Source organism: Blennius ocellaris (assembly GCF_963422515.1).
Source record: "Blennius ocellaris genome assembly, chromosome: 19".
Lineage (NCBI taxonomy): Eukaryota > Metazoa > Chordata > Actinopteri > Blenniiformes > Blenniidae > Blennius > Blennius ocellaris.
The window spans coordinates 15174395-15195442 of record NC_137668.1 but is presented as its reverse complement, the minus strand read 5'-3'; the positions used below and the strand labels follow the sequence as shown (position 1 = coordinate 15195442).

Genomic DNA, 21048 nt, shown 5'->3' with positions numbered 1-21048 from the left:
GCTCGTGTGAAATCTCTTAATTTAAACCAAATCCTTACATCTTAACACCAGCTGGATTATCAACTGCATGAGGAAGGCCGATAAGAATTCTGACAACCAGATGACCCTGAAGGAGCTGAAGCACTTCCTGAGACAGATCAATATTGAAGTCGATGATACATACGCGGAGGAAATTTTCAAGGTGATCGCTTGACAGAAAAGTCACAAATTAGTCGCTCCGTGTTGAAATGTTGAGTTCAAGACATTATCATTAACCTTTGATTTGATGATGACTCTGCTCTCTCTGGTTGAACGCGTTCTTGTGTTGTGCAGAAATGTGACACGTCCAATTCAGGCTCGCTGGAAGGCTCCGAGATCAAGCACTTCTACGACATGCTGACACACCGCGAAGAGATCGATGTGATCTACAAACAGTACGCCCAAACCGAGGGTCAGATGAGTGCCAGAGACATGCTGAACTTCCTGCTGAACGAGCAGAGGGAAGAGGCGACTCCAGAGGATGCCTACAGGCTGATTGAGAAATATGAAGTGGATGAAATAGGTAGAGTCCAACTTCAAACTGACGCGGGTCTTTTAGAGATTTCCGCATCGCTGCGCAAAACTTATTGGATATAGAAACGGCATTTGGTGAACATACTGTCAGGTTTATCTTTCATCTGTATGTTGCATTTCCTTGAGTATTTTCCTTCTGCGCATTTGTTCGTCCTCACAGCAAAGCAGAAGAAACAAATGACCAAAGACGGCTTCCTGATGTACCTGCACCAAGACGACGGGTCGATCTTTAACCCGGCACACAAACCGGTGTATCAGGACATGAGCCAACCCCTCAACCATTACTACGTCTCCTCCTCACACAACACGTACCTGATGGAAGACCAGGTTAAAGGGCCGAGCAGCATAGAAGCCTACATACGGTAATCACCCTCATATCACCTCATAACTGCATTTCTCGAAATGTTTTTTTTATACCTAAATGACCTTTTGGGGTAGCCTGGGGAAGGCTCAATATGGACCTTTTCATGAGAAAGAATCTGAAATGTCCTAAATGACAAAGAGACAGTAAACAGGGATCAACTAGACAAGACAGAGAAATAAAATAGCAGAACAGAACGCTTGTGGTCCTAACATGACCGTCACACTTAGTACGTTTCAGATATACTTCTGAGATGTAAAACCACCAAAAGTGAGCAAACTTTCCAATTTTACAGAGCTCTGATGAAGAGTTGTCGCTGTGTGGAGCTGGATTGTTGGGACGGAGATAACGGGGAGCCCGTCATTTATCATGGCTACACGATGACATCCAAAGTGCGCTTTAAAGACGTCATCCAAGCCATCAAAGATTACGCCTTCAAGGTACGCTCAATATTCTATTACCTGATGCTTTGGTTTTTGTTCACAGACAACCAACAGTGGGTTTTCACTGACTCAGCAGGGAAAAGAAGGGTTGTGAAATATACATGAATGTCTTTTTTTCGTTTTCCCCAGACATCGGACTACCCGGTGATCCTGTCCCTGGAGAACCACTGCTCAGTGGAGCAGCAGAAGCTCATGGCCCACCATATGATCTCCATCTTGGGTGACGCTTTGCTCACGCGGCCTCTGGGGAACACCATGCCCACCAACTTCCCTTCACCTGAAGTGTGTAGCCTCTTATCTGAATTACACACACATTAACTTAAGCCCTATAGCCGTGAATAATAAACAGAGAAACTCCACACCTTAAAAGTCCACCTCCTCACCTCAGAGCTCATAAACCATTTTTTTCCCCTTCAGATTGTTCGGCTTTCCGGTTTATATGACTCAAGTAAAGAAAGCTAATTAAGTTCAACCCATCCTCATGTTGCGAGCACCCGACATGCCTCTGTGACCCAGTCACAGCAGATATCTTCAACTCCTTTCTCTGTATGTTGGCAGTTTGTCTGCAGCCAGAGTTCAGTCCTTTATTGGCTTGTCTCACTCAGAGGAGTTGTTAATTAACTAAAGCGTATTACAAGGTCGGACACTGAGTGAGAGTAAGTGTGTGACACATGTAGTGCTAGAGAGTGTAGAGAGTTCAGTGGCTCGTGGAAGTGTTTCATGCTACTTGGTGGAAATCAAACCGCTGTTTGTATCCCCTGTTTTCTTAAGATACTTAAACCAGTCCTACATTCTGCCTCCATCCAAGTTTTTGTTCCATTTCAGAAAAACATCTTCCTCCTACTTTCTCGTTTTAACGTCTCACAAAGAGAAGGATTTCCATTGTATGTAGCACTCACAAGGAAGACATTTCATTACGCACTACAGCAATACTTCCTAACCAGCATGTAGACAGGGTGTGACAAATACAGTATTTCTGCCATGTTGCTCGTCTGGTTTAATTAGTAACATGTTGTATTACTGCAGGGATAGCAGCATAGTGTTGTAGTGGTTATCACTTTTGCCTCATGGCAAGAAGATCCCCAGTTTGGGGGTCTTTCTGTGTGCTATCAGCATATTCTACCCATGTGCAAGGCACTCATTGTTCAAAAACGTGAAACAAAAAAAAACAAAACACAGAGTATCATGAGAACACAAAACAGGGAAATTATTAACAAAAAGAAAATTCTGTTTGTATACAGGAACTGAAAGGCAAGTTCATTATCAAAGGGAAACGCCTGAACAAACTGGATACAGCTTTCGCTAATAACAGCATCATCGACGAAGACACCGTGTCTGAGGAGGATGAGGCTGCAGATGTGAAGGAGAATGGACAAAAGGCCAAATCGAAGGTGTCTGAAATGCTTCTAAATGCATATATATATGAGTCATTGTATATGTCTTTCCCTTTTTACATCATATTTATCTTGTCTGTTCTCCTTTCAGAAAACAAAAATGAAACTTGCCAAACAGCTCTCAGACATCGTAATCTACTGTAAGAGTGTTCATTTCAATGGCTTTGAACATGCAAGAGACAAACAGGCCTTCTATGAAATGTCATCCTTTAAGGAAAGTAAAGCTTTCAACCTGGCTGACACCTCAGGTAAACAGCACACCGGACAGGAAGGTGGAATATAAAGAAATATGTAAAAGAAAAGAATAAACTGTTGTGAAATGTAGTATCTATAATTTTAACCCATTTGTTCTCACAGCTACTGCCTTCACCCATCACAACATGGACAAACTCAGTCGGATCTACCCTGCTGGTTCCAGGACCAACTCCTCCAACTACAACCCTGTGCCCATGTGGAACGTTGGCTGTCAGATCGGTACGCTCTCTTTCACCCTGTGCGCCAATTACAAGATGTATTCACTGTTTTGAATGCATTTTCTCACTGTTTTGGTTCTCAGTGGCATTGAACTTCCAGACTCCCTCCAAGGAGATGCAATTAAACCAGGGACGGTTCCTGCCCAACGGCTTTTGTGGCTACATATTGAAGCCGGAATTTCAGAGAAGCCCGTCCTCCCAGTTCGACCCCAGCTCACTCACCAAAGGGCCATGGCTGAAGAGGCATACCTTTCATGTCATGGTGGGAATTTCACCTCAAAATAATGTTTAATATGTTAATTCATGTTTAATAATGTTAGCATTAAAGACACTCCGGGTAGTTTGTTCTGCTTGATGAAGTCTTTGTCTGCCACTTAAAACAGGTCATCTCAGCTCAGCAGTTGCCCAAGTTGAACAAAGACAAACAGACATCCATCGTCGATCCTCTGGTGAGGGTGGAGATCCACGGTGTGCCGGCGGATAACGCCAGCAAGGAGACGCACTACATTGACAACAATGGTGAGCATTTAAACTCACCACTGGCGCAGATACATTCGGCACAGCTTGTCATCCAAAGAAAAAAACAACAACAAACTGACTGAGAACTCCTCCCTGCAGGGTTCAACCCAACGTGGAACGAAAGCTTCCGCTTCAACATCTACGTCCCAGAGCTGGCCCTGGTGCGATTTGTGGTGGAGGACTATGACGCAACCTCCCAGAATGATCTCATCGGACATTACTGTCTACCACTCACAAGTGTGCAGAGGGGTAAGGAAGCTCGAACTGCACAAAGCATAATTCAACCACTTCTCAAGGCCAGATGTTTGCATTGACCTGCTATTCTTAACCTTTAATTGGAGAAGCGACAAGCAGCCACCTCGTTTCTTCCTGTTTATTCAAAACTGCCAATAATGAGTTCATGAAAGTCACAGAAGACATGGAAATATAGTTGTGTGATACAGTGCAATAGCTGCTGCTGGGGGAGGTTATTTTCAGGATTTGTGCAAATAATGACAAAGCACAGAACTTGTCCTTTAAACTTCTCTCATGCAGACATAAACACAGATGTGTTTTTACCCCTTTTGTGAGGGATGTTTAATTGTTAAATTGTTTTTTTTAATTTGATTTGATGAGAATTGTAGCACAATAGTACTCATAAAACAAGTGACAGCAGACGTATTGGCGGCATTGTAAGCAACAACACATTGCATTGTAAGATTAAATAGTGTAGGAGATTAAATAAAATAGAATTAATTCATTACATAAACATATCCCATTCAGACAGATGCATTTCCAAACAAGAGATTACAAAATATGGGGGATTTTGGTAAGATGGTATTATTAGATATTAGAATTAAATAGTGTTGTGCTTTTTTAGTTGTATGACTCAAAAGGTTTTGAATAAAATGGATCATCAATACACTCATCAAAAAGTCCCTAGGGACACTTCCAAGCATTTTTGCGAGTGCCCTGTCAAGGGTTAAGGCCAAATCTATGCAACTATATGCTTCATGTAATCCTGCTTCAAAGCATTAGATGGCAACAGTGAGACACTGTGGTTTGTTTTCAGTCCAGCTCTTTTTTTTTCATATCTCTGTTTTGCCAGTTCAACAACCTGTAATTACGAAAAGTTCAGGTTCTGTTGCATGTATTGCAGACAGACGAGATGGCGGATTGAGGGTGCAGTTAGCCGGTTTGGTCGGTAACTTCAGTGGCCATCCCTCTTCTCTTTCTCTTCTAACATACAACTCTGAGCTCCAGTGGACAACTTTCAGGAACTCACGTGATTGTTTTGTTGCAGTCATGAAGCGGTTGTGACTATCGCCTGCTGACAAAGCAAAAAAAAACCTTCTTCCTTTTTTCTCCCTCTAGGATATCGCCACGTCCCACTGCTCACCAAGCGAGGGGACGTGATCTGCTCTGCCGGGCTGTTTGTGCATCTCATGCTCATTGACGCCGAGTAGACGGAGAAGGAAATCCACATGCCAGCAGCAGCCTGTTGTTTTTCTTTTTCTTTTCTTTACTTTTCTTTTCTTTTTTTTTTTTTTAGCAATCTCTTACAAGTTTTAGACCTCAATAACTCTGAGCAAGCATTTTAAAAGTGTATTAATGGAGAATCCATTGCCATTTTCCAAGCTACAGCCTCTGGCTCTCGTCCTCTTTTGGGATCTGAGTCAGAATGAATGAATGAAAACAGGAGTGAAAGAGTCACGAATGACAAGTGAAAGAGATTATTTAAAAGCTACTGAACTGTGTTTTGCCATACAAGTATGGTGTAGAATAACAAATATGACTTTTGTGTGAATTCCAGCTTGATATTAACTGGCTGTTATTTTCAAGTAACAAATACCTGTGAAACGAGGTTTTCATCAAGAAATGCAACAAGCACACAAGAAAATGGATTAAGGCAACATTTGATTTCTACAATGTCATTTTTCATGCCATAATAATATTCATCACTGGAATTATATAATATGAAAGTTTGTATTCAAAAGGTAAAAGTGTTGTCAATTGAGAGATACACTTGTTGTATGTATGTGGGTATTTTGTCTTAACGAATTTGAGTTAAGATACGCAAGGGATTATTGCACAGCGTTGTAAATACTGTTTGCCTCTAATTTCGTATAAACGGATAAAAAAGAAAATGCATCACATTATTATATACAGGGGCTAAAAAAATTAAACGAAGTGAAAGTTCTTTATAATTTAGCTTTATTACACAAACTGAAACATTTCAAGCATTTTCTGTTTTCTAACACATCATTTTATCTTATAAGCCATGGCCACTCATATTGCAGTTTCACAAAATATGTCATAAGATCACATTTTTCCCCTTTTTTTAACCAGATGCCATAATTATCCCAATAGAAATATTGAAATGCTTGAAACGTTTTAGTTCATGTCGTGAGTGTATGTTTAGTTTGTAATACAAAAAAATTACTTTTTAATACTATTGTAATTTTTGTAAATGCACCTGACCTTTTGCTCCATATGAATCTGATATAAAACACAATAAACCATAATAATTCACTTTATTAAACATAGTTTCAGACAGATTCCAATATTTACCTTCATACTTAATTGTTTTTGTCAGCAGTTCTTTTGTGACCAGTTCATGAGTCTGTGTCTTCAGTACATCATATTGTTATTTGCTTTTGCAGATGCTCTTAAACGATACCATTTTCAGAGTCTCTGACTGAATGTTTTCTTAATTCACTATAAAAATGACTCAACCTTCAAATACAATAATAGCAAGCTGGTAAAACTCGATCAACACAACATATTAAAACACAGATACAAAGAACAATTAAAAATACACTTAAAATAAATGATCGATCCTTACATTTCAATGTATGGCCACAATCATGCTTTTAAGATAATTTTATGCAAACATCATTAATCACAATAACTTGTCCGATGAGTAAAACGAAACAAAAAATCAGAGGCACCACTTTTATTTTCTTGACTGAGCTAAATAAGAGATCTCAGTATTGTACTCTAAGAGCTTGATATTGTTTTATTCTCAGAAGAGTCCTGCCTTTTTCTTCAAGTCAGTCTGACGCCACTTCGGCAGACGCATGAAATCCGAGCGATTTGAGCCCAGAAGGTGCTCAAAATCCAGATCAGACAGGTGATCCTGCAGCCAAAACACACAAACACATAAACTGTTGTACAGGATGACCTCTACTGTACATACACAGTTATTGCATGGACATTTATTATGAGCTGTTGGGCCTATAGGAGAATAGTCACCATATCTCCTCAGTGCCCAAACATTGTACTAGATTTTATATGAAACTTCAAATATAGCCCCCTTTAAGCCCAGATCATCCAAATTTCCATATTTATATACAATGTTGTTTCTGAAAGGGATTTGGCTGAATATGACGAATACTCATTAGCAAAATGAGTATTCCTCAGGGACACCTGTCAGACAGGCCCACTCACAAACCCTTTGGCACATTTGGCACGTTCAGCTTTCACACAATTAATAACAACTAACACCCCAACATTTGCACTAGATCCGCAACACTACACCCACCTCTCGCTGGCTCGGGTCCACTCCCGGTGGGAGATCACTGGCGGCCTTGTTAAGGAGAAGCTCGGGGTCCAGGTACGTCCCATCGCCGGCAGCTGAGAACGAACGAGAGAAACTCGAGGAGGACTTGAACTGGACTCTTCCCGGAGACGGACTGTTGGGAAGAGAAGACCTGGGGGAGAGTTCGCCTCCGTGGACCCTGTAGAAAGGAGGAGAACTCACAGGGCCCCCCGGAGCCCCATAGCCACCCCCACCCCCACCCACCCCAACAGGACTTCTGCTGAAGTCAGTGGTGTCCAGACCCTGCAGATATGAGAAAACAGCTTTTGAGATCATCCTTTCATATTTCAAATTGACAGGATATTTTGTGTTAAAAAAAAAAAAAAGGGTATTAGTGGTTATTAAGTCAATGCTATCAGTACATTTTATTAATGAATGTTAGGATTAGTGTCAATCACTTACTATAGTGATCTGTGAGAGAGATGCCGGATCATTCAGCTTTTTTTTCATATCCTCATAGGAGTTGCCTCCCTGTGGAGAAGATCAAGTGAACCAGGATTGATCATTAGTGAGCATGCGGCATCGTCTTCATCTTCAAACAATCCTTGAAATCAAATCCTCCATGAATGTGACAGAACAGTACTTTTAAATATCACACGCGACCCATTCGGCCGACAGCCTTGTGTGATATTTTCGCCTCATTTCCTCAATCAGTAGATAAGCATGTCAAAGTAATGGAAATTAGTCGCGCCTTGATCGTGCTGTGTTAGTCTATTAATAAAGACGACTCTCCGGGCCCTCCCGGGGAGATCAAAGGGAGGATGTCAGACTCACGCTCCACTTATGAGGATCCCATGCGTTGAACCAGCCGGTGAAGGTGAGCGGCTCGTATCCCTGTTTGATAAAGACGACGGGCGTGTCGGGGTCGCGACCTGCAGGGTGCGTCCGCAGGTAATCTTGTGCGCTGTTCCAGGCCTCCTTGGTCTCTTGCTGGTTGGCTAAATTCCCAACCCACAAGAAAATCTGTGCAGAATAAAAATAGTTGGACACATTTCAATTGCGTCTATCGCCAACCAGGCTCAGTCTCATAAAAATGTATTCCCCCCCCACCCCCTTGTTTGGTGTTTATTTGAACAGTTATAGTTCCTAATTGCACCCATATTATTGGATTAGTCTTCCAGGAAAACCTGTGATAAGCCCTCAAACCAAGATTTCTTCAATGGTCCGTTTAACACTTGCTGAGGTTATTTAAGTACCGATTACTGATTTTCTTTTAATCTTCATATATTTGAATTTCTTAGAACAACAATTTTAATGAGCATATTGTCTCAGGATGGCTCATAATCATGGTTGTGAAACTAATTTCTCTTATTTATGTATTTGTAATAAAGGCTTAATGTCTGTACTGGTAAATAACATAGCCTCAGATATGATAGATAGCTTATGTTAACTGCCAAAGCAGCTGCTCTGAAGCTCACTCACTAGTATTTTGCTCAGTATTTATTTAAATGGAATACTTTGATTTTAATATGTGCATTTCTTTTTGTAAATTAAAATCTCTATGATAAGCTTAAGTAATGCGATTCTACACAGTGTGAGGCAAACCTCCCCTGGGGGGCGCACTAGAACATCAGTAGGGCCACAGAAGCTGGAAAATAATCGGAGATGACTCATTTTTTTCCTTTTCATGATGTAAATAAATAACTGGAGAGTGTTGAGGTTTACACCAATTGCTCTGATCTGCAGGAATCAACACCAGATTCTGACTGACTCTGCCCCCTTTGACCTCTCACCTCCTCCCAGGTGTCCAGCAGCATGACGTCCTCTTCATCCAGGTCATTCTGGGCAAAGTCATCCACCTCGGTCATCCTGAACCGACCTGTCTGATTGGAGCATTCAAACAGGCGTGGACTGTGAGCCGGCTCCTCCCTCTCCAGCCTGAAACAACACCAGCCTTTCCATTAAAAACAACTCAGTAATCTGCTTTGTGTGTGTGGTGTGTGTGTGTGTGTGTGTGTGTGTGTGTGTGTGTGTGTGTGTGTGTGTGTGTGTGTGTGTGTGTGTGTGTGTGTGTGTGTGTGTGTGTGTGTGTGTGTGTGTGCTGGCGGGTGGGCATGTTGCATTTTGTTGGTCTCAGACAGCATTGCGCATATTCCACTGACCTTAATATAAAAATAATCCATGCAGATTTAAATGTAAGCTCATTAATGGTTTGAAATATGATTAAGGGACATTTTTGGATGAAGTCTGAAGTCTTTGTCAAGGGGTGGTTGAAATGCTTTTCAGTCTTTGCGATATAGCGAGGCCTAATAAATAGATTTGGGGCTATGTGTTCGTCATTGAAAACATCTGGCTGCTTGAAGTGTCATCGGGCAAAGACAAAAATCCATTGTCTTACTGTGTTTACCTTTTGTCACTGGCATAGGGAGCCTTTCCACCCAAAGCTACCCAGAATTCAGCTGGCTCCTGGCCCTCCATCACCACCTGCTTGTCGTGCTTGGACAGCACATCAGATATTGCTCTCCCCATCACCCTCTCATCCCCGTTGCAGCCCTGGAGACAGACAGAGGCAGACATCAAACAAACACAGCTCCCCGTGAAATTGTCTGGGAAATACATTCAATTCTTTGAAGAGAGCTCCAGTCGAAGTCTTTGTAGGCTGTGACACGACCCTGTTATGAAACGCATACCTTTCCATACCACAAGTGGCACATGCGATCGGTTTTCAACAGGAACACGTCGTTGGTGTTGAGAGAAGAAGCCCTCGCTGGCACTTCAATGGCCTTCGTGTTCAACTCAGAAGTGCCTCTCACCTGGAAAAGCCTGGCGCGAGGCTCAGGGTTAACCACGCCAGGCCGACCGGTGCCTCCCTTTGGACACACACACACACATTTCAGTACAGACCGTTAATTCAATTCTTAGCTGGAGCTGTACATGTCTGGTTTCAAGTTTATACAGCTCGCAAGCAGTTGGAATTAATTCGATTACATCAGCCTTTTGACACGTTTGTTATGACCCTGGGTCATTTTTGCCTTCTTCTTCCTGCGTATATATTCACACTGTTTGTGACAGATTAAACCAAGGCTCTGCTCTCTTTGAATATTGACATCTGTAAATAACGTTGTTGTAAATAAGTCATCTATATGAGTGTAAGTAATCTGATTTTCATTTTATTTCATTATCAATTAAGAGCAGACAATCTTTTGAATGGTTTGTTTGTTATTTTAAGATATTGGTAGTCCTGATGCATCAGTGTTTTTTGACTGCAACGTTAATGGCCTGCTCAGCTTTTGGGCTTCCTTTTTTGGGGTAGTTTTAAGGCTTACAATAGGAGTGTATGTGGGAATAGTAATACTGTTGAATTGGCAGGTCTGCTGACTTTAAACCCACAAACATCTATGAAAAACTGTTTCATTGTCCAATATCCCCTTCAGGAATGCAAATCACAAAATAAAATACAGGCATTTTTTTCTCTACTTATTCTGATGTGACTCTGACTGTAATTGGATGTGAAGTGTTTTGAGAAAATCTCCTCTGAGTGCAGAGTGAGTCGACCAGACTTCCAACTGAGTGCCATTCATTAAATGAAACTTTCTCAGACCTATTTTATTCATAGACTCTTTCAGGCCCCACTCTCATCCTGCATCCTGCTATTTGAGTAAGAATCATTATTGTAAACACTCAGCAGGTGAGTTACAATAAAGGCTATTTTCCTAATGTCTCACAATGTAATACAGTATCAGAAAGATTGCATTCTTAATAATTTCCCCACTTCTAATTGTCCATTTCAAAGGTGAAGAAGATCCTTTGTCCACTAGTCAGTTGTCACACTTATTGCAACATATTCAGAGTAATGCTTGGAGTGAAAAACCGTACCTCAAAAATAATCAGTCTGCCTTTGAACATGGCCAGGAAATGTCGAGGCTCCTTTCCCATGACCACTCTGACCTGCACCGGGGCTCCATTGTACTGGTTATCGACGTTGACAGCCTGATAGGCGCATGCTGTGATCTCGTCACTGGTGGCGTGACGTCCCTGATGGCAGACAGATGTAACATCATGTTAACACAAAGTAGGTGTTTGTCAGTTTGCCAGCAGCACAGAGGGGCGGGATTATACTGACCTGCCACATGTAGAGGATGTACTTCTGCTGGCCCGATCGCTGATACATATACAACACCAAGTAGCAGTCGCCTCCATAAAATTGTCCGTAGGTACTTGGGTTGATCTCAGCCAGTTCCAGATTCTCAATGCGCCACACCTGACAGAGACAATTTATTTAATTTTTTTTTCTTCGGGTGAGAAGGTTTGATGTCAAGAAATGTTTATTTGCACCTTCACATCTCCAGAAGCGTCGTCCACCATGCGGTGCTGTGCTGCCAGTTGAGGACGTGCATGAAGCTCCATCACATTAAACTTCACCTGGTCAACTTTAGCTGCGAGGACACCGACAGTTCAATGTCAGCCGAATAAAGTCACACAAAATCAACACACACATTAAATATCTTGTAACTCAGGCAGGTTTTTTTTCAGGGGAGGGTCACCATGAAAAGTTAAAAAAAAAAAGAAATAAAGATTCAAACATATCTTATAATGTTTAGTGCATTTCTATCTGATACAATGGAATTTTTTATGATTGCAAATCATTTACTTGAAAAATTCAGCTGCACAAGTTTCAACAAAAGCTGAAAAGCGGAGCAGAAATAACCTTTAAAAGTTTTTACACGGGTCAGGTTTTGTATTGATTTTAAAATTCTTTACTTTATTTGCAAAGGACTACATGGTTTTGCACCAGAGTACGAGACTGAAAGGCTGAAGTGTTTGAACCTCTCTGACTTCTCTCTCCTCAGTCGATCTTTGAAGCTGAACTAAAACTTTTTGATGATGTTGCTTTCAGTCACAAAACTCCAAACCACTGGAACAAGCTTCTAGATGATCTGAGACAGGCAGAGAATATCAATATTTTAAATGGAGCCTTAAAATGACTCTCTTCAATCTGTTTTTTGTTGTTGTTGCACTAAATTTACAACCTTATCATTTTAAGCTTGAATGTTAGTGTAGTTGCATTATCATATATTTTTCTACAAATGCTCTACTTCTACTACTTCTGCTGTATATCATTTGTATTTTATATCAGTCACTAAATTCTAAGCTTATTAGATCTCACATTTAAATGAGCATTTTTAGTGTGTTTTCATTCTGTGGGGGTTTAACTCCCCCCTCTTTTTTATTTTATATATAGGAACATTAAAACTGTCTGTATGTTTTAGAAATACTTGCGTATATATTATTCTCTCTATTATCATTATGATTTTATTTAGTCTGAGCTCTACTTAACCTCAAATTGCACAATGTTATGAAAGTGGTTTGAGCCTTTGTACTGAGGGTGTGGCTTTTATATTCTCACTGCCATCATTATGTTGTTTGTAGAATTTTTTTATGCCCCCACTTCCCATTGAATAGGTGATGTATTCTACACAAGTCAATGAGACATTTGATCTTGCCCAGATGATACTGATGAATAGACATTACTACCTCACTGTAGGGATACTGTAGACGGCTTTTAGGAAGTTACCTATCTTTCCAACACTGTACGTAGTGCCCAAACCCTTGGTTTGCCCTTTGTCTCTCCAGGATTTGAACAATTGCTTAAACATGGCGGACTCCCCTCCCTCGGTCATGACTTCCACAGTAGTGTAGGATGGGTAGTTTTTGGCTTTGATGTAACCCTGGTAGAAAACATTGACAGAGATGTGTGATGACAAACATTTCAGATTTTCACGAAAAGATGTGCTAACCCAAACCCATCATGACCGGTAAAGTCACAAGAGCCACACTGTACTCACCACTGCCCTGTTCAGAGCTTCTCGTCGCTCTTCGTTGGAGGCATGTTTGCCCTTCCAAACCATCACACTGGAGCCATTCTGGTCCAAAATGTAACAATCCTGTGACAGAATTACCAGAACCTATGAGCCGGGACCATTTCCCACAGCAAAAATATGTAAGGAATATGTTTTTTAAGGCTAAAGGTACATTACAGAGGATCGCAGCAGATCTTGTATCAAAGGTTGCGTGGCCACTTCCTGAACCACAAGATTCCCACTATCCTGATAAACACTGAGGAAAAATGTGAAAAGTGAACCACATTATTAATATTACAGCCAAAATCATTCACCAGTGGTTGAGCAACAATGCAGCTGATCAATATAATATCCTTACTGGTAGAGTCTAACGCCGTTGTTGTGCATTGTCTTGTCAGATTTGTCGTCAGGAATGGCGTCTCTCAGATGTCCGGGCTTTGGGCCCAGCACTGTCGTCATGACTTTCATCAGCTCTGGTGAATCCCGCTCATCTCCTCCATCCATGACACCAATCTGAGCACGACCTCCCCTCTCTCTGTCTCGAATGTCCTGAGCCAACAAGACAGCCTGGAAGGAAAGAAGAGGAGTTACAAGATCACAAAATGTATTATTGCATTCACTCTCGATCATTATAAATAAAGCATTGCCTTGAGTTTCTCTCTTCTGTTGCTCAGGGGGCCGTTCCACTGCACAATGGCTTTCCCGATGTCCAGAAGGAATATATCTCCATTGTTAAAGCTGCTCCATGACACCTCCACCTGCACTCAAAACACAAGCATGATGCATAATTTCTGCCTAATTCAAATGGACATTATAAACTGTCCTTGGGTATGCATTAATTAAACACCACACAGTCGTGGCACTCCTCGAGCAATTAGCACCTTCCTTGACAGCTACGACAACAAGCACGCTATAATTTGTTGAAGGGGGAGTGCCAATGCCACTTGTAACGTGACTGTGTCAAACCTGTGGTTGCAATAGTGGGAGGGATTGCGCGCTATCAATTCTCCTTTACGTTTTAACTCCCCTTACCTCTGTTGCTGTGACATGTTTCCTCCCTTTGACATGCAGCAGTCGCAGGACGTTGTAGGCATTTGTGTCAACATGGTTGAATCCCGAGGCCACCCCACCCTTCTTGTAGCTGTGGGCAAATCAGTGTACAGAACCAAAGTTCAAGTGTAATAAACCACAAAGGCCGAGAGCTTTGAAGCATGGATACATAGAAAAGACTCAGACATGTGTTGTTTTATCAATTTTAAAATGTATGTAACTGTGAAGAAAACATGGAAGGGCTGAAGGTTAATCAATCCGGCAAGCGGAAGGCGTGTTTTTCCCTGCTAAGCTTCAAAACACAAGCCTATTTTGTGTCATAATAATTTCATACAGAGGGATTAGTGTAGTAAGCCATGCCTCAGAAAGATTACGACATAAATTTGTGCGTGAGTACGAGAGGGAGGCTCTGTCTTTTGAGCCAGACGGTACCCCACTTTAAAATACCAGCCACCTTCTTTGACTCACATTAAGCCATTTTTGAAGTAGCTCCTGAACCGAGCCGACTCGAAGCCCTGCACCTCCCTGTGCTGGACAGGACTCCCACCCAAGTGCTCGTCCAACTGGGTGACGAAGATGGCCGCAGCACCCTGCTCATCCTGAGAGGAGGACCTCCCAATCCAATAGTGGATGTCGGCAGACTGGCTCGAGCCCCTTTTCTCACTTGACTGTGGAAAATAATGACAAACGTACAGTGAGACGCAGATATAGAATCAAGACAGATATAAATCTCATACATCATTAATGCTGGGTGTCAAGCACAATCCCCCGAGGAAATCAGCAGCTTTGTACTCACATACAGAATGATGTAGCAGTCTCCCTCAAAGAAGTTACCGAAGCCTTTGGTTGGAACTGGAACCATTTTCATGTTCTGAATAATGAAAACAACAACACCATAAACCACAAACCACAAGCAAAGGTGGGATTTTATCATGCCATACCTTACATACATCTGTGTTGCAAAACCATGTTAATGGACAGAGCAGAGTGAGATGAATGGGAATAGTTCTGGGACTGACTCACATTGATGGTCCATATCTGCAGGCCCGGCTTTCGGGTGATATTTCTGAGGGTGTCCTGGCTGTCATTACTCATCATTCTGCTAAACTGAAACATATAAAAACCAAAAAGTGTTAGATTAAAAAAAAAAAAAAAAAAAAAGCATATATATTCCAAGAGTCCATATGGATTGAGATCTCAACGATGTACAGGATTAACAGTTCTTAAATTACAGCAACGTTAGCTGCGGTGTCCCTCAGGGGTCAGTGATTAGGTTTTGGGCCCAAGCTGTTTATTCTAAATAAGGAAGCATTCAAAAATAATATAGTTCATTTAGTTAGCAGATGACAAATGATTTCTGTTCAGGTGAGAAAATACAGCAGCTCTGTGAAGAAATCGCTTCTTGAATGATTTACTCGGAAGGTGGTTTGAGGTAAATACATTTTTAATAGATTTAGATTAAGCTAAGAACAAAGTGCAACAATTTGCAAATTTAAAAAATAAATAAATTGTGAAGTCAAACTTAAAATAGATGGTGTAAATGTAGATTCAGTGATTGAAATGACAATCTCATAGGTGTGAAGATGGACCACAGGTTCTACTGCAAACCTCACATAAAACATGTTCAAGGTAAAATATCCCAAATTCTCTCGGTCCTCAGTAAAGCAAAACATTTTCTGAATCATAAGTCTGGTAAAATCTGAAACTTTACAATACATGCATAAAGCAAGAAACAATCTTCTAGCAGGAAACCAACAGGGATTCTTCATCGACAGAGGGAGGAGATTATAATGATCATGAGAATCTTATTTTAAAGGGTAGTATACAGCTGTGCACTTCGATCATTGGTGTGAAGGGTCGGAGCAAAGCAAAGTCGAAACATGAACCGGTTTAAGAAAAGCTTCAAAGTGATGATATTAAAAAGGTAAGAGGTTAAAGATGGACAATGATTAACTATAAATATGACTAACAGGTTAAGATTAAACCTATAAAACCTCCAATAATCTAAAGAAAATGAGCAATCAGCTACAAGATTATAATCGCTTTTCAATTGTCACGCCCCACTCATCAGGTAGTTTCTTGTTTAAACACCCATGTAGCAATAATTTTCATGTGCACATTGTAAAGTCTTGTTTTTTAAGGTATTTGTTTGGTCCTCACCAACTCCACCAGCCATTTATGATATTTTCCAGTCAATGACAAGCATTATCTGAATGCTTTTTGTGCTGGATGGCAGCTGTTTCGTCGCCCTTCTGACATGAATCTACCAGGATCTGAATACACAAGGGGGGTCAAATACAAGTAAAGCAGAGTTCATGGTTTATTGCAGTACAATAAGGCAATGGTATCCAAGGGCTGGGCAGGATCACGGTCTATGGTAGCCAGTCTTAAAAATCTACTGGTAGCCAGTCTTAAAAACTGAAATGAGACTTCATAAGACAAGCGACTGAACTACACAGAGTACTGGGCACTACAAGATACAACAATTAAAGTGCATATATATACATATATGCCACAAAACAGAAACGTTTATTTGCTCACTCTCTCTGGACTGCAAGTAAAAAAAAATTATGGCAATACTTTTCTTTCAGCCCTGGTTAGGAAGTTCACACATCATCTGAGTAGAACTTTTCTCAAATATGTTGTCTGACTAACATTGTGTAAATTGATAAGAAGTTAAAAGTTGGCATTGTTATTACAGAAAAATGAATATGCCACCTACGTACCCTGGAGTGTTTCATGAAATATGTACTCACTGGAACTAACTTTGTTCATGTGCTCAGGGGGAAAAAATGACACATTTATTTTCTTTTTTCTTCTAAAATGTGCATCCACCCTTAAGAGACATGAAACAAACTTATTAAACAAACGGTTAAAGGGCAGACAAAGAGCACACCACATATAGACACACATCAGGCCTGATTCACCAAAGATTTGTGTGTTGTACTTGTATTTACAGTATCTCTTACAATGTCTGAACATGTATAAAGATGTTATCAAAGTTATATTTGGTGTATGGACATGTTCTATAACATCATCCACTGTCATTTCCAACTCCATGGTATTACATTTCATTTTGAGCTCATGCAGCTAATTGCTCTATCCAATGACTCATGTCAAACAAATGGAAACAATACGATTTCCAGCTGATTATATTTCTGTAAACAGAGTCTAGTACAGGCAAAACTCATTTCAGGACTCCTGTTGGCGTGACAGGTCACTCGTGATGTAAACTGAAAGCAAGAGCATGCACTTTAGCACACTTTATACAGGAACTTTGTAATTCAGGCCTGCAGGTTGGTCAAACAGAGTGCAACAGAGGTACCAACAAACTTTAGCAAAACCTGAATCGACACTATAAATAAACATGTCGTAATAGCTGACATATCAAAAAGCAGAAATTCAATTTCAACTCCTCCAAACTTCTGAAGTGGGGAAAATATCTCATTTCCAAGGCCCCCTCCTCCTCGTGAGCTCCGTATCTTTTCAGAGGAAACAGATGTCTCTAACGTGACAAGCGAACCTTTTCAAAAGATTGGATCTCTGACAGCAAAGCACCTCTAATCCCTCTAATGAGTGTCAGCTTGGTGCCATAGCAAGATACAAGTTCTGCAATCAGCGGCGCCCTGGCTGTCTCTTGACTCAGATATCAGAAACAACAGCACTGATAAGCAAACACTGTATCACCAGCTGAACCGAGGATGTATGCCTACCGGTGACGCGCTGTATAGAAACAGGCTCAGCGGGAATCAGCACGCCTGCAACATATCATGAATGCAAATACGGGATCCTTACATGATATGATTGTCAAATAGCTGGAGGAGCTGTGGATGCAGTTATACTCTCCAGAGAAATAACCCCGCAATAATTCATGCCTCATATGCGCTACACTGCTTCTAATCTTTGCTCCAGCTGTAAGAGTGAAACACCTTGCCGGGCGGTGATTGATGGAGCGAGTGGCGTGAGGTGAAGTGAGATTGATCAGGTCAGCCGTACTTTACCCGGATCAGCCACACCTTCATTAGTATTATCGGGTCTCTGGCATTCAGGCTTTCAGATAAAGAGGTGACACATTCTGAACGGATACAAAAGAGAGGTTGATATTTGAATGAAAATAATAGGAGTGGGGCTGAAGTTGCAAAATCCTTCTCCACTTGGCTTCCCATGTGTAAGGCTGAGTCATACTGAAATATTCCTCCAATGTCTTAATGGCTTTGACACAACTTTAACTGAGTGAAAGTTATCTTGACAAAAGTAAAGAAGAACCAAACTTCCATGCTGAATTGGGGTTTAACAGTTCAAATATGCACCACAGAGTCATAAAACCAGCTGAATACATAAGAGAATGCAACTTGAATTAGGAATACCATAAGCAATAGCAGGGAAGTATATTCCCGAATGAAGGAAATCAGAGCCTTGTCTTCTATTGCCTACCAATTAGTTTGAATTTTGGTCATAATGAGGTGCTGGAGCTGATTCCAGGAAGGGCAGGGTACGCCGTGAACAAGCCACCAGTCCATCACAAGAGACATCAGCACACAATTTAAAGACACCTATTCACATAATACATGTGTCTTTAGATGATGTTTCTTTTGTTTCTTTGTTTGTTTTAATCAAGCAAGAAAAACCTACTTCACATTTAAGATATAAAATTTGCTGCGTTTCACACATTTTATGTTCTATTTCCCACAAAGTTTGATCAGTTCGCTTGTTGGTTGGCTGCAGGTTGTGGTTGCAGTGAGAGCTCCACCAGTCGTAAAGGATTCATCCATTGTCCTTGGCAATCTGATCTCGGTCAAATAATCAGAAAGAAGTTGGGCAAATAACGCATGAAAAGATCAAATTGAGCTCAGAGTTGGGTTCATCATGGAGACAGGAAATACTGGTTCCCTGTCAATTAACCTGCGGTGTCCTTTCACTCGGCACACACAATGAGCTTTGGTAACGTTACACCATCATTTCACCCACTTACTGCATGTCTTTCTCTAGGCTGTGTGAAATGATGTCACTTCATTAAACACTGCACACTCGAATGTTTGAAGATATTTCATTGGGCATTTTTATGACATAAATGATGCTCTTTTTGAATTGCTGTGTTTTAAATGATTGGCGATGAATGCGTTAATACAACAGAGATGTCAACTAAAATAAGTTCTTACCTGGTGTTGTGTCTGGCGTACTGAAGTCCTGGAGGTCTCCTGTAAAGTTGTTAAGAGGTAGATCGATGAAAGCAGGGATAAGTTATATATTAATAAGATATCACGGAGCTTTCTCCCTATGCGCAAGCTCAGTGTGTGTGGCAGAGTGGGCCGAATGTGTTTATCTCCACACCCAGATCTGGACACACCTGCAATTTCCTGGCTCAATATTTACAATACTACAGCATTAACTACGCCCCCTCTCACTGCCTCCCACTTCCTAGCTTTTGTGTAGCAGCAAGACTGGCAAAATGCAGCACAACGTCAGGAGACATATAACAATTCACAGTTCTTCAAGTTAAAAAAAAAAAAAAAAAAAAAAAGTGGACTGGAGCATCATTCAAGACCCTGACTGTGCTATGAGTTGAGTCTATGTGTTACTGAGCCCTCAGCAGCATAGTGGGCATTACAGGGGCCACTTGACACCAATTATTCATTTCACAACAGTCACAACTAGCAGATGGGGGGGGGGGGGTGATGGACTGAAGGAGCTATGAGTGGTATTGAAAGGCATCAGAGGCTTTTCGGTGGCTAAATCTCTCACTCAGTGCCGGCTCACACGGCCACTCGAGGAAGGACGCTTGACATTATTGAAGGTTTACAGCTCTGGGTGTTCACTTCCCCCCGGAGAAGACGTTGGCAACTTGTGTGTTGCATTTGTTTGAATGTGAAAGATGCTGGGGTTTTTTTGGTTTTGTTTTTTAACACACTTGAGTTTTAAAGTAAAAGAGAAGAAGTCTTCTCAGAGTGTGATCACAAGGCAGAGGGAACGGGTGTTGGCTGCTTTTATAGCCATAGATCACCTTGAGCTTCAAGAAATTATCAGATCATCCTAATGGGGGTTCAAAAAGACTGAAAATGTTGACTGCTCTGATAAAATCGCAGCGTTTAAGGATGTGAAAAGAATCAAAGCTCTGTTATTTCTCTACCAAGTCCATCAAACTCCTGCATCTGCTAGTGTCCCCGACATTTTCAAAGTATGTGAACAATCCGTCAGGTTCTTTTATTCTCTGTTGCAGCCAGAGCATGAATCATAGATCAGGCTCCCTGCTGATGTTTTCTGTACAGGGATACATCTTTTACCTACTCATCTTTTAAAGTTCACTCAATCCCAAACAGGGAGTCTGGAGAACTCACCGTTACATAACAAACTAACCCACTTGTTAACTTTAAGTTAACTGGCTGAAAAGAGATTCTCTTACCTTTGACCACTGCCTCTCGTATGTTGAATCAGTCCGGTGCTCCATGACGAAAAGAAGATCATTCAATCAGCGTGCTGAGTTCAGTGTTGACGTTTCATAGAGGAAGGTGAGAGGTGGAAAAACCGAGAGGGCGAGAATTCTTCAGGCTTGAACAATGAGCTCTGCAATGCTTAATCCACTGCAGCCCTTTAAGTAGCTGCTACGTAAGCACAAGCGAAAAGTTCACATCAAGATATCACTGGAGCTCCACCTGGTTGCACATTAACCAGTTTATATCCACATAATTAATGCACCGGTTGGCCATTTTGGCCTGCAGGTACTTGAGCTGACGTGTGTCACACAGCTGTTTACAACCTCATAATTAAAATGCTTAGATAAACCGTAGACATTGCGATCTTGGTGTTTTGTGTCTTAAAACGTCACTATTTGTTGATCTGTGTTGGAAAAGTCATTAAAAATTTGTACTTGAGTCCAA

General features: G+C 41.2%; 2 protein-coding genes across 2 annotated transcripts in view; one reads left to right on the top strand and one right to left on the bottom strand.

Moving 5' to 3' along the window:
* The window catches only part of plcd1a (phospholipase C, delta 1a), a 14777-nt gene extending 8909 nt beyond the window's left edge, over positions 1–5868 (top strand). Inside the window, exons 4-15 of the mRNA XM_080514954.1 lie at positions 52–181; positions 313–541; positions 713–914; positions 1209–1353; positions 1486–1638; positions 2598–2747; positions 2842–2998; positions 3108–3224; positions 3307–3485; positions 3607–3742; positions 3842–3991; positions 5096–5868. Of these exons, the coding sequence (XP_080371080.1) occupies positions 52–181; positions 313–541; positions 713–914; positions 1209–1353; positions 1486–1638; positions 2598–2747; positions 2842–2998; positions 3108–3224; positions 3307–3485; positions 3607–3742; positions 3842–3991; positions 5096–5187 (1840 nt within the window). The 3' untranslated portion in view covers positions 5188–5868. The remainder of the gene's footprint in view (positions 1–51; positions 182–312; positions 542–712; positions 915–1208; positions 1354–1485; positions 1639–2597; positions 2748–2841; positions 2999–3107; positions 3225–3306; positions 3486–3606; positions 3743–3841; positions 3992–5095) is intronic.
* Positions 5869–6746: 878 nt separating this feature from the next.
* On the bottom strand, positions 6747–20618 carry vill (villin-like; the record flags this gene model as incomplete). The annotated part of the gene is made up of 20 exons (XM_080514806.1): positions 6747–6860; positions 7266–7565; positions 7725–7793; positions 8097–8285; positions 9056–9200; positions 9670–9815; positions 9953–10132; positions 11139–11297; positions 11386–11523; positions 11598–11698; positions 12838–12991; positions 13109–13207; positions 13301–13379; positions 13482–13690; positions 13771–13881; positions 14156–14264; positions 14642–14841; positions 14970–15044; positions 15197–15280; positions 20574–20618. The coding sequence occupies 20 exons, from the start codon at positions 20616–20618 to the stop codon at positions 6747–6749; spliced, it is 2706 nt and encodes a 901-aa protein (XP_080370932.1).
* Positions 20619–21048: the final 430 nt, after the last annotated feature.